Source organism: Chiloscyllium punctatum, chromosome 48, assembly GCF_047496795.1.
Source record: "Chiloscyllium punctatum isolate Juve2018m chromosome 48, sChiPun1.3, whole genome shotgun sequence".
NCBI classification, from domain to species: domain Eukaryota; kingdom Metazoa; phylum Chordata; class Chondrichthyes; order Orectolobiformes; family Hemiscylliidae; genus Chiloscyllium; species Chiloscyllium punctatum.
In genome coordinates this window covers 25,471,180-25,483,939 of record NC_092786.1, presented here as the reverse complement: position 1 = coordinate 25,483,939, position 12,760 = coordinate 25,471,180, and the positions used below count along the sequence as shown (strand labels likewise).

Below are 12,760 nucleotides of genomic sequence, written 5' to 3'. Positions count from 1 at the left end.
CAAGAGGGTGGAGAGTGTCAAGTTCCTCAGAGTGACGATAATCGACGACGTGTCCTGGTCTTCCCATGTTGTTGTGACAGTCAAGAAGGCACAACAACATCTCTTCTTCCTCAGGCGGCTCAGGAAATTCCTCAGGCATTTCCATAAAGAACCTCACCAACATCGATAGATGCAAAATTGAAAGCATACAGTCCAGGTGCATAACTATGGCAACTACTCTGCCCAGGATCATAGGAAACTAGAGATAGTGGTGTGCATAGACCAGGCTATTACGGAAGCCAGTAGAAAGTGAGGACTGAAGATGCTGGAGATCAGAGTCGAGACTGTGGTGCTGGAACAGTACAGCAAGTCAGGCAACATCCAAGGAGCAGAGAATTGACATTTCGGGCATAAGCCCTTCATCAGGCCATCACGGAAGCCAACCTTCCATCCATTGGCTCCATTTACGTGGCTCGCTGCCCCAGAAAGGATGCCAACTTCATCAAAGATACTTTGCACCCCAGTAATGATCTCCTACAACCTGCTCCATCAGGCAGAAGGTACAGAAGCCTGATCTCATGCACCAGGAGGTTCAGGGCTACCGAGAAAGCCTACTGTTCAATTTATTTCTCCCGGTAGTCCTTGCTTCAGTCATGTTGGCCTGTCACCTGATTTGAAGAATTCCAGCCGATTAGAATCAAATCTGTATGACCTACTATTGTCAGCCCTTCCTGCTATCTTTTACTAGGGCCTGTGCTTTTTTGTCTGCCCATATTGCCTACAGGACCTACAGGCCATTATTCCCCTTGTCAGAGCCAATACCAGTTGTATTCCTACTACTACTTGTGGAATGCTGATCCAGGAATGTATACTAATGTCCTTCCTCACTCACACACCTTTTTCCACCATTTCTTCCTGACATTCCAGTTGTGTATCTTCTTCAAGAATGTCTTTTTTTACAACTAGTGGTGGAACTTGACTGTTTGACCTATCCTTTGCCTAATTTCCCTCAATTGCTCATTTGAGTGTGGGATGAGAGCTGATTCTACTTCCTTATAGTCCATGAAGTCATCATAGCGTGTGTCAGTAGCTTAAGCACTTCCTTTTCTTGTTGTTGGATTCCAGCATAATCCCAGCCTGACTACAGCAACTGGCAAGTGAGGTGTGAAGTAGAATTTGGGGTGTGTGATAATTATGATTGGAGATGTCGTTGTTGGACTGGGGTGTACAAAGTTAAAAATAACACAACACTAGGTTATAGTGCAACAGGTTTATTTGGAAGCACTAGCTTTCGGAATGCTGCTCCTTCATCAGGTGGTTGTGGAGTACACAATTGTAAGACACAGAATTTCGAACAAAAGTTTACAGTGTGATGTAACTGAAATCAAAGATTGAAAAAGACCTGGATTGTTTGTTAAGTCTCTCATCTTTTAGAATGAACATGTTGGTTTCAGTTCCTTCATATGTAAATCGCAGGACATTTTAAAAGTTACATTCTTAAGTGAACTTTAACAATTGGTGTCATGTTGACCCAGATAATGCATTATGTGACAGAACAGGATAAACTTCCGCATATGTGTGATGTTTCTGGGTTAGTTCCCCACATCCTGATTGAGCAGTGTCTGTAACATGGGTTATTTCTACGAAATATCCTTCTGAACATTCATTGACATCTCCCTACCCCATTGGTCGGGTGATACTCCTCTTTCGCTTACACCCTACACGTGAGATTCCATATAAGGTATTATTCCTATGTATTCTATTTGTGTCTGTGGTGTTGTATTGGAGAGAGTTGTTTTCCCATATAACACCTATATTTTCCATCTGATAGTGGGAGTAGGGCCCTGTTTCTGGATCAACCATAAAAACCATCCCTATACCAGTAATGGCTTCACCATTGGAACTACAGGGTACACTCTTTTTAAGCCTTTCAGTTATCCAGTGTTAGACATGGGGGTTAGTTGTGCCAGTTGTTGCTATTAATCCAGTCAGGTACTGACTGCTCTGGTTCTGGTTGAGGTTATGTTTTCACTGGCCTACCATCCATAGCCATGTCTCGTGTCCCTCCATCAGGGCTGCCCCATTTTATTGTATTTCGATTCCTTTCTAACACAGCCCCATCTGATCTTTCAGGGCCTCTTCAGCTTTTATTGTTAATTCTTCCATGATTTTAGTGAACTACTTCACACACATTTACATCCTGAATGTCTAAAAAATTAGCTATTGAAGTTCCAATATCGACTCTTGCTGCAATGTCATTTAATATCTCCCCTTTGCGTCTAAGGAATGTCCTCTAAATTTAGTGGATCCTTGTGTATCTGTAGCTTGACATACTTCAACATTGGTTAACATTTTATACATATCTCCTGACTGTGCTGAGCAATGCTCTGGCATTTGACTGCCTAAGATATTGATCAGCACAACATGCTTCACATTATCATGCTATACCTCTTAATTGTTCAGCAGGAATTTTCCATTAATTGGTCCCTCTGCTGGTTCCTGACATCTTAATTTTTTCCAGGTTGTGAGAGGATATGGTGTTGTTGCAGCAGGGGATGATAATACTGGCACTCTCCACATTCCCAAACACTGCTCCCTTCCCCCTTGCATATTCCATAGTCCGCTGTCCAAAGAGAGGGCCACAAGGGACTCCAAAAATGCATCTGTCTGTCTTTTCAGCCTCCTTTTTCAATAAACCTTTAACAAATGTGCCTGTAGAGGACTGTACACGCACTACATCTTTGCCCAGATGTACTATTAGCCATGCATTCAAATTTGTTCTGTCATCACTTCAGTCTTTATTCCCTGGTATATGTGCCACATCTGACACATTATAGCGTGTCCCATCTAAGCTACAGGATGAAGGTAGTTGAGTGAGCGTCAGGAGAGGGAAAGGGAATAGGCAGATGGTGCAGGGACCCCCTGTGGCCATTCCCCTCAGTGATAAGTATATTGTTTTGGATACTGTTGAGGGGTGGACCTACCAGGGGAAAGCCACATTTCTGCCACTGAACCTGGCTCTGTGGCTAAGAGCGGAAGGGGGAAGAATACAAGAGTGGTAGTGATAGGAGAGTCAATCGAGAGATGAACAGACAAGATTCTGTGGTAGCAAACAAGACTCTGGGATGGTATGATACCTCCAGGGTGCCAGATCAGGGATGTTTCAGATCGAGTCTACAGGATTCTTAAGGGAGAGGGAGAATAGTCAGAAGTCAGTGTACACATTGGTATCAACAACATAGGTATGGAAAGGGATGAGGGATGAAAAGAGAATATAGGGAGTTAGGTTGGCAGCCAGAAGGTAGGACGAGTAGAGTAGTAATCTCAGGATTGCTAGCAGTGCCATGGGCTAGAGAGGCTAGGAATAGATAGCGAGTGCAGCTGAACTTGTGGCTGCAGGGCTTGTGTAGGAGGGAGAGCTTCAGATCCATAGATCATTGGGGTACCTTCCAGGGAAGATGGAACCTGTACTAGAGGGGGACCAATATCCTGGGCAGGAGGTTTGCTAGAGCTCTTCCGGAGGGTTTAAACTAGATTGGCAGGGGGGTGGGAATTGGAGTTATGGATTAGATGATGGAGTAGGTAGTGAACAGCCAGATACAGCATACAGAGAGTCTGTGAGGACGGATAGGCACTTGACAGGGAAAAGATGCAGTCAGTGTGATGGGTTGAACACTTTTGTTTAGGTTAGATTAGATTTCCTATAGTGTGGAAACAGGCCCTTCAGCCCAACAAGTCCACACTGACCCTCCGAAGAGTAACCCACCAAGAATCATTTTCCCTACATTTACCCCTGACTAATGCACCTAACACTCTGGGCAAGTTAGCATGACAATTCACCTGGCCAATTCATCTTTTGGAATGTGAGAGGAAACCCATGCAGACACTGGGAGAATGTGCAAACTCCAGACAGTCACCCAAGACTGGAATTGAACCCAGGTCTCTGGTGCTGTGAGGCAGCAGTGCTAACCACTGAACCACCGTGTCACCCCAAATGCAAGCAGCATTGGAAATAAGGGTGATGAACATGGAGTATGGATCAGTACTTGGAACTAAGATGTTTTGGCCATTACAGAGATTTGGATATCACGGGCAGGAATGGTTATTGGATGTTCCTGGGTTTAGATGCTTCAAAAGGAATGTGGGGGAGATAAAAGAGACTGAGGAGTGGATTTGCTAATCAGGGATGGTATCACAGCTGCAGAAAGGGAGGTCATCGAGGAGGGTTTGCCTACAAAGTCAGTAGGGTGGAAGTCAGAAACACAAAAAGAGCAGTCATTTTATTGGGAGTTTTCTACAGACCCCTCAATAGCAATAGAGACACAAAGGAGCAGATTGGGAGGCAGATTTTGGAAAGATGCAGAAGTCACAGGGTTGTTGTCATGGGTGACTTTAACTTCCCTAATGTTGATTGGAACTTCCTTGCTTCAAATAGTTAGGATGGAGCAGTTTTTGTTAGGTATGTTCAAGAAGGGTTCCTGACTCAATATGTAGATAGGTTTACTAGAGGGGAGGCCATATTGGATTCGGTGCTTGGCAATGAACCATGGCACGTGTTAGATTTCTGGGTGGGGGAGTATTTCAATGATAATGATCACAACTCCCTGACCTTGACTCTTCTTATGGAGAGGGCTAGGAGCAGATGGTATGTGAAAGTATTTAATTGGGGGAGGGGGAGTTACATTGGCAGGAACTGGAGTGCCTAAATTGGGAACAGATGTTCACAGGGAAATGTGGAGGTTATTTAGGGAGCACTTGCTGATAGCGCTGGACAGGTTTGTCCCACTGAGGCAAGGAAGGGATGGGAGGCTGAAAGAAACTTGGGTGACAAGGGATGTGGAACATCTGGTCAAGAGGAAGAAGGAAGCTTACTTAAGGTTGAGGAGGCAAGGATCAGACAGGACTTTAGCAGGCTAGAAGGTAGCCAGGAAGGAATTGAAAAATGGACTTAGAAGAGGGCATGAAAAAGCTTTAGTGGATTGATTAAGGAAACCCCTAAGGCATTCTACACTTATGTGAGGAACAAGAGAATGGCCAGAGAGAGAGGGTAGGACTGATCAGTGATAATCAAAGGAACTTGTGCCTCACAAAACTTACTGAATTCTTTGTGGATGTGACAAAGCACATTGAAGGCAGAACAGTGGATGTGGTGTATATGGATTTTAGCAAGGCACTTGATAAGATTCGAACTGAAAAATGTGTTGCTGGAAAAGCGCAGCAGGTCAGGCAGCATCCAAGGAGCAGAAGAATCGACGTTTCGGGCATAAGCCCTTCTTTGATTCCCCATGGTAAGCTTATTCAGAAAGTAAAGAGTCATAGGATACAGGGATACAGAATTGGCTGGCCCATAGAAGAAAGAGGGTGGTGCTGGAAAAGTACAGCAGGTCAGGCAGCATCCGAGGAGCAGGAGAAACGACGTTTCATCAAATTTTGGACCAGCCTGGTATGGAGCTTTCTACCCACATTCCTCAAGGCTGTACCTTCTCTAATTGTCACAACACAACAGCTACATCTGTTTCTGTTCCATAAGGCCCATTGTATACATTTCACAAGAGCCTTTGTTTGTTATCTTACTCCAGATACTTTGGATATACTCCTTCTATGAAGGCAGCTTCTTACTCTAGCTTGTAGTTTAGCTTCAAACAGACTGTGGAAGCTGTAGTTTCAACGAGAAATCTTCCAAAGCTATTTTATGTATACTAAAAACCACTTGCAGCCACGGACAGCCCCGTGGTATTTCTAACATACTGATCTCTTCCTTTGCTGTAAATATTCAGATGAAATATTTCTTCAAGATATATGCCACTCCCTTCTGAGAACAGAACAGCACAGGAACAGACCCTTTGGCCTACCAAGACTGCACCGACACATGATGCCTTTCTAAACCTTTTGTCTCTGCATGGTCCATATCTCTCTGTTCCCTGCCTATTCATATATCTGTCAAGATGTCTCTTAAACGTTGCTATTGTATCTGTCTCCACCGGCTCCTCTGTGGCAGTGCATTCCAGGCACTTTGTACCCTCTGTGTGAAAAACTTACCTCTCACGTCTCCTTTAAACTTACCCATTTTTACCTTAAACCTATATCCCCTAGTAATTGACATTTCTACCCTGGGAAAAAGATGCTAACTACTCATTCCTATCCATGCCTCTCATAATTTTGTAAATTTTGTCAGGGTGTCCCTCATCCTTCGTTCAAGTGAAAACAAACCGAGTTTGTCTAATCTCTTCCCATAGCTAATACCCACTGGGCAACAGCCTGGTAAACTGTTTCTGCACCCTCACCAAAACCTCCACATCTTTTTGTAGTGTGGCAATCAGAACTATACACAATATACCAAATTTAGTCTTGCTAAAGTTCTATACAGTTGCAACATGACTAGCCAATTTTTATACTCAATGCCTTGATTGATGAAGGCAAGCATGCTTTATGCCTTTTTGACCACTTGTGTTCCTTGACAATATCATTAATATCCTGACTGACCCCTTTAATCCAAATGTAAATGTAAAAAAAAGTATTGATTTTGATATCTATTGTAAGTTGTTTTTAAACTCTTTGTAGGTAGTAGTATCTTCTTTGTCATCCTTTGGCATTCTTTATAGTTTTCCTATTTAGACTTATAGAGATGTACAGCATGGAAACAGACCCTTCTGTCCAACTTGTCCATGCTGACCAGATATCCTAAATAAATCTAATTCCATTTGCCACCATTTAGCCCATATCCTTCCAAACCCTTCCTATTCCTATACCCATCCAGATGCCTTTTAAATGTTATAATTCTACCAACCTCCACTTCCTCTGCGTGAAAAAGTTGCCCCTTAGGCCCCTTGTAAATCTTTCCCCCTCACCTTAAACCTCTGCCCTCTAGTTCTGGACTCCTCTACCCAGGGGAAAAGACTTTGTCTATTTGCCCTACCCCTGCCCCATGATTTTGTAAACCTCTATAAGGTCACCTCTCAGCCTCCAACGCTGCAGGGAAAATAGCCACAGTCTATTCAGCCTCTGTCAATAGCTCAAACCCTCCAACCCTAGTAACATCTTTGTAAATCTTTTCTGAATCCTTTCAAGTTTCACAACATCCTTCCTATAGGAGAGAGACCAGAACTGCACACAGTATTCCAAAAAATGGCCTAACAAATATCCTGTACAGCTGCAACATGACTTCGCAATTCCTCTCCTCAATGCACTGACCAATAAAGGCAAGTGTACCAAAGGCCGCCTTCACTATTCTATCTGCCTGCAACTCCACTTTCAAGGAACTATGAACCTACATTCCAAGGTCTCTTTGCCGAGATCTATGTTATTTTTGGCATTTTTCATGCTTTCTCTAATAGTTTTAGGCTGCTATCCCCTAAGATCTGTTTATATTGGATAAATAGACCCCTTACACCTCAGAGCTGAAAAATGTATTGCTGGAAAAGCGCAGCAGGTCAGGCAGCATCCAAGGAGCAGGAGAATTGACGTTTCGGGCATAAGCCCTTCTTCAGGAATGAGGAGGGTGTGCCAAGCAGGCTAAGATAAAAGGTAGGGAGGATGGACTTGGGGGAGGGGCGTTGGGAATGCGATAGGTGGAAGGAGGTTAAGGCGAGGGTGATAGGCTGGAGAGGGGGTGGGGGTGGAGAGGTCGGGAAGAAGATTGCAGGTCAAGAAGACGGTGCTGAGTCTGAGGGTTGGGACTGAGATAAGGTGGGGGGAGGGGAAATGAGGAAGCAGGAGAAATCTGCATTCATCCCTTGTGGTTGGAGAGTTCCTAGGTGGAAGATGAGGCACTCTTCCTCCAAGCGTCATGTTGCCATGGTCTGGCGATGGAGGAGGCCAAGGACTTGCATTTCCTTGGCGGACTGGGAGGGGGAGTTAAAGTATTCAGCCACAGGACGGTTGGGTTGGTAGGTGCGGGTGTCCCAGAGGTGTTCTCTGAAACGTTCCGCAAGTAGGCGGCCTGTCTCCCCAATGTAGAGGAGGCTACATCGGGTGCAGCGGATGCAGTAAATGATGTGTGTGGAGGTGCAGGTGAATTTGTGACGGATATGGAAGGATCTCTTGGGGCCTTGGAGGGAAGTGAAGGGGAAGGTGTGGGCGCAAGTTTTGCATTTCTTGCGGTTGCAGGGGAAGGTGCCGGGAGTGGAGGTTGGGTTGGTGGGGGGTGTGGACCTGACGAGGGAGTCGCGTAGGGAGTGGTCTTTCCGGAACGCTGATAGGGGAGGGGAGGGAAATACATCCTTGGTGGTGGGGTCTGTTTGGAGGTGGCGGAAATGACGAAGGATGATCCGATGTATCTGGAGGTTGGTGGGGTGGAGGTGAGGACCAGTGGGGTTCTGTCCTGGTGGAAATTGGAGGGGCGGGGTTCAAGGGCAGAGGAGTTGGAAGTGGAGGAGATGCGGTGGAGAGCATCATCAACCACTTCTGAGGGGAAATTGCGGCCTTTGAAGAAGGAGGCCATCTGGGTTGTTCAGTATTGGAATTGGTCCTCCTGGGAGCAGATGGAGACAGAGACAAAGGAATTGGGATTATGAGATGGCATTTTTACATGGGGCAGGGTGGGAGGAGGTGTAATCTAGGTAGCTGTGGGAGTCGATCGGTTTATAGTGAATGTCTGTGTTGAGTCATAGAACATAGAACATAGAAGAATACAGCGCAGTACAGGCCCTTCGGCCCTCGATGTTGCGCCGATCAAAGCCCACCTAACCTACACTAACCCACCATCCTCCATATACCTATCCAATGCCCGCTTAAATACCCATAAAGAGGGAGAGTCCACTACTGCTACTGGCAGGGCATTCCATGAACTTACGACTCGCTGAGTGAAGAACCTACCCCTAACATCAGTCCTATATCTACCCCCCCTTAATTTAAAGCTATGCCCCCTTGTAATAGCTGACTCCATACGTGGAAAAAGGTTCTCACTGTCAACCCTATCTAACCCCCTAATCATCTTGTACACCTCTATCAAGTCACCCCTAAACCTTCTTTTCTCCAATGAAAACAACCCCAAGTGCCTCAGCCTTTCCTCATAGGATCTTCCTACCATACCAGGCAACATCCTGGTAAACTTCCTCTGCACCCGTTCCAGTGCCTCCACATCCTTCCTATAGTATGGCGACCAAAACTGCACACAATATTCCAGATGCGGCCGCACCAGAGTCTTATACAACTGCAACATGACCTCAGGACTCCGGAACTCAATTCCTCTACCAATAAAAGCCAGTACGCCATATGCCTTCTTCACTGCACTATTTACCTGGGTGGCAACTTTCAGAGATCTGTGTACATGGACACCAAGATCCCTCTGCTCTTCCACACTACCAAGTATCCGACCATTAGCCCAGTACCCCATCTTTTTATTACTCTTACCAAGTCGGTTGCCCAAGATAGAAATGGAGAGGTCTAGGAAGGGGAGGGAGGAGTCTGAGATGGTCCAGGTAAAATTGAGGTCGGGTTGGAAGGTGTTAGTAAATTGGATGAACTGTTCAACCTCCTCATGGGAGCGCCGATACAGTCATCAATGTAGCGGAGGAAAAGGTGGGGGGTGGTGTCAGTGTAGTTGCGGAAGATGGACTGTTCCACATATCCTACGAAGAGGCAGGCATAACTGGGGCCCATGCGGGTGCCCATGACTACTCCTTTGGTTTGGAGGAAGTGGGAGGATTGGAAAGAGAAGTTGTTCAGTGTTCAGTCAGTCGAAGGAGGGTGTCAGTGGAAGGGTACTGGTTGGGTCAGCGGGAAAGGAAGAAGCGGAGGGCTTTGAGGCCTTCGTGATGGGGGATGGAGGTGTATAGGGACTGGATGTCCATTGCGAAGATAAGGCGTTGGGGGCCGGGAAAGCGAAAATCATGGAGGAGGTGGAAGGCGTGGGTGGTATCCCGAACGTAGATGGGGAGTTCTTGGACTAAGGGGGACAGGACCGTGTCGAGGTATACAGAGATGAGTTCGGTGGGGCAGGAGCAGGCTGAGATAATGGGTTGGCTGGGGCAGTCAGGTTTAGGATATAAACTGGTCAGTATTACGTTAGTCTTTTTTCAAGAACCACTGATGAGGTTTTAACCCATAAACATTTTTGCCCAAACAAAAGTAGGAATTGCTGGAGAACTGTTCTGAAGAACGGTAACTGGACTTGAAATGGTAACTTTGCTTTCTTCCCACACATACTGCCATTGGTTCTCCAGCAATTTCTGTTTTTGTTTCTGGTTTCCAACATCTGTATTTATTTGTTTTATTTTAACTTATTTACCTTGTTTACTGTGGACTGTCTTAATAAAAACAGATTGCTGGAGAAATTCAGCAGTTCTGGTAGCATCTGTTGAAAGACAGAGACAGAGTTAATTTTACTCTTCTTGAAACTGCATGTGCTGCACAGAGACTGTTGGGATTTTCCATTACTTTTATTTTTATTTCAGATTTCTAGAATCTGCAGTGTATTGCTCTTTATTACTGTGGACCGTGTGTTTTCATTCCATTGAAGTTAGTCTTCCCTTAATCTAGAATCCTAATAGTTGCTTCTCACTTCTACTTTACAAATATTATGTTGAATTTGATAATTTTATGATCACTATTAGATAGATGTTCATGCACTGTTACACAGTTTAACTAAATATGGCTCATTACTAAATTTAATATGTGAGGAATTTCCATTATTATCTTAGGGCAGCTTATGATGAGCAATAAATGCCTGTCTGTCTATGTCACCCACATCCTCAGAACAAATTAAATAAGAATTGAGGGACAGATTATGTGCCATTCGGAACAGTGTAGACAGTCTGAAGTACCACTCATACCTCTTAGAGTTTGCTAGAACATGTGCAATTGAATGTCTGAGGAGCCACTGATTCTGAAGTGCTGAAAATTTTCTTTCGTTAACAGCTCCCTCCTGCTGAGCTGCATCTTCTCAATGTGATATCTAATTGCATTTTGAAAGAGTCTCAGCACTCTTCAGACTTAACCGACATAATTGGTCAGTATCTAAAAGCTGTACTGTTTGTGAATTCTGTATATAATTTAGACTGCTGATTCATTTTACAATGGCTGGATTAATACATTGTAAAGGAAGCCACTGAATGCCATTCTAGCAAAACATTCCTGATCTATTTAACTTTTGTTGCCATAGGTTACGTTGAAGCTACTGTGATCCCTGTTGGTGCCAGGAGGATTCGTGTAGTTGAAGAGAAGCCAGCCCACAGTTTCCTGGGTAAGTCATGATTTGCTGCCATTCTGAACTTTTGTCAAAACACATTTTGCCCAACAAATTAAACATGCTGGGACAGATTGCACACTTATTAAGTTTTAGCATAAAGGAACACCAGAGTGGAGTAGTAAAAGAAGCAAGGATGGAGAGGATCCCAAACAGCAATTGATCAAACTTGATTACTGACCAATTTAGCTTTACGTGTAAAGAATGAAGCTGCGTCTGTGACTGACTAGGATCCTTCTACTTCTGCTTCCTCTATACATTATGCTTCATTACAATCAAATACAGAATCAGGAATATCTGGCCTAATGTGTGGTCTGCCTTATTGTTTTATTATTTTGAAGGTGCTATCTAAATACATACTGTTAATGCTTCATTCTTGCATTTGTTTCCATTGCTCATGGACAAAATTATATCCATGTTTGTAAACGGTCATTAGGAATGTAATAAGTTCCTGCTCAGTGACTGTGTTTCTGATAGTCAGTCAGCATTGATCCAAGTGAGTCATCTTCTATTTTCTCTTTACCTTTTGCATTGAATGCCGTCATTCTGCTGTTTAGCACTGTGATAATTTGGATGTGAAGCGCTTTACATTTTCCACTTTTGTTTTAATTCAATTAATATGGGAAATTGATTTTCAATTATATTTACTAGAAAATATTGTTCCTTTGTTCCTGATTGTTATTGACATTAAGTCAATTGATTATAGTGTTAGGTGAATACTTATGGTAGCTGAAATAGCCAAAACAGCCCATTAAGAAAAAAAAAGTCAATTTGATATTGTACCATTCACAATGTCAGGACATTCTAAAATGTATTCCTGAAGAAGGGCTTATGCCTGAAACGTTGATTCTCCTGTTCCTTTGTTGCTGCCTGACCTGCTGCGCTTTTCCAGCAACACATTTTCAGCTAAAATACCTTATAGTAAATAAAGTACTTTTGAAGTGTAATCACTGTTGTAACAACGTCAGGAGCCGATTTAAGAGAAGCAAACTCCCAGCAATGAGGTAATGACCAGATAATCTATTTAATAGAATCAGAGTCCCTACAGTGTTGGAAGCAGGCCATTCACCCATACTGACCTCCAAAGATCATCCCATCCAGACTCATTCCCCTACCCTATCCCTGTATTTCCTATAGTCAGTCCACCTGACCTGCACATCTTTGGATTGTGGGAGGAAGCCAGAGCACCCAGAGGAAACCCACAGAGACACAGGGAGAATGTGCAAACTCCACACAGTCACTAGAGGCTGCACTCGAATTTGGGTCAATGGAGTTGAGACAGCAGTGCGAACCACTGAGCGTGAAATATTGGCCAGGACACCAGTGAGAACTCAAGTCTAATAGCATCATCTACACCCACCTGAAATGATAAACTGTGTTCTAATTTAACTTTCCATCTGAAAGCTAGCATCTCTGACTGTGTAGCACTCCCTCCGTTCTGCACTTGATGATCAGCTTAAATTTTCTTCAGAGGAAGAGGAGTTTTGAGCCTCCAAATTTCAACTCAGAAACAAGAGTGCCAGCCTACCAAGACATGGCTGCTGTGCTGTATGCTTAATCTAACAGTGATGATTTCAGAAAGAAGAAATAAAAAGA

The 12,760-nt window shown here is 44.1% G+C and overlaps 1 protein-coding gene across 1 annotated transcript in view; it reads left to right on the top strand.

The window, feature by feature from the left end:
- The window catches only part of adamts17 (ADAM metallopeptidase with thrombospondin type 1 motif, 17), a 669,321-nt gene that overhangs the window by 484,847 nt on the left and 171,714 nt on the right, over window positions 1-12,760 (top strand). The window contains exon 16 of the mRNA XM_072564884.1: window positions 11,081-11,161. Coding sequence (XP_072420985.1) covers window positions 11,081-11,161 — 81 coding nt within the window. The remainder of the gene's footprint in view (window positions 1-11,080; window positions 11,162-12,760) is intronic.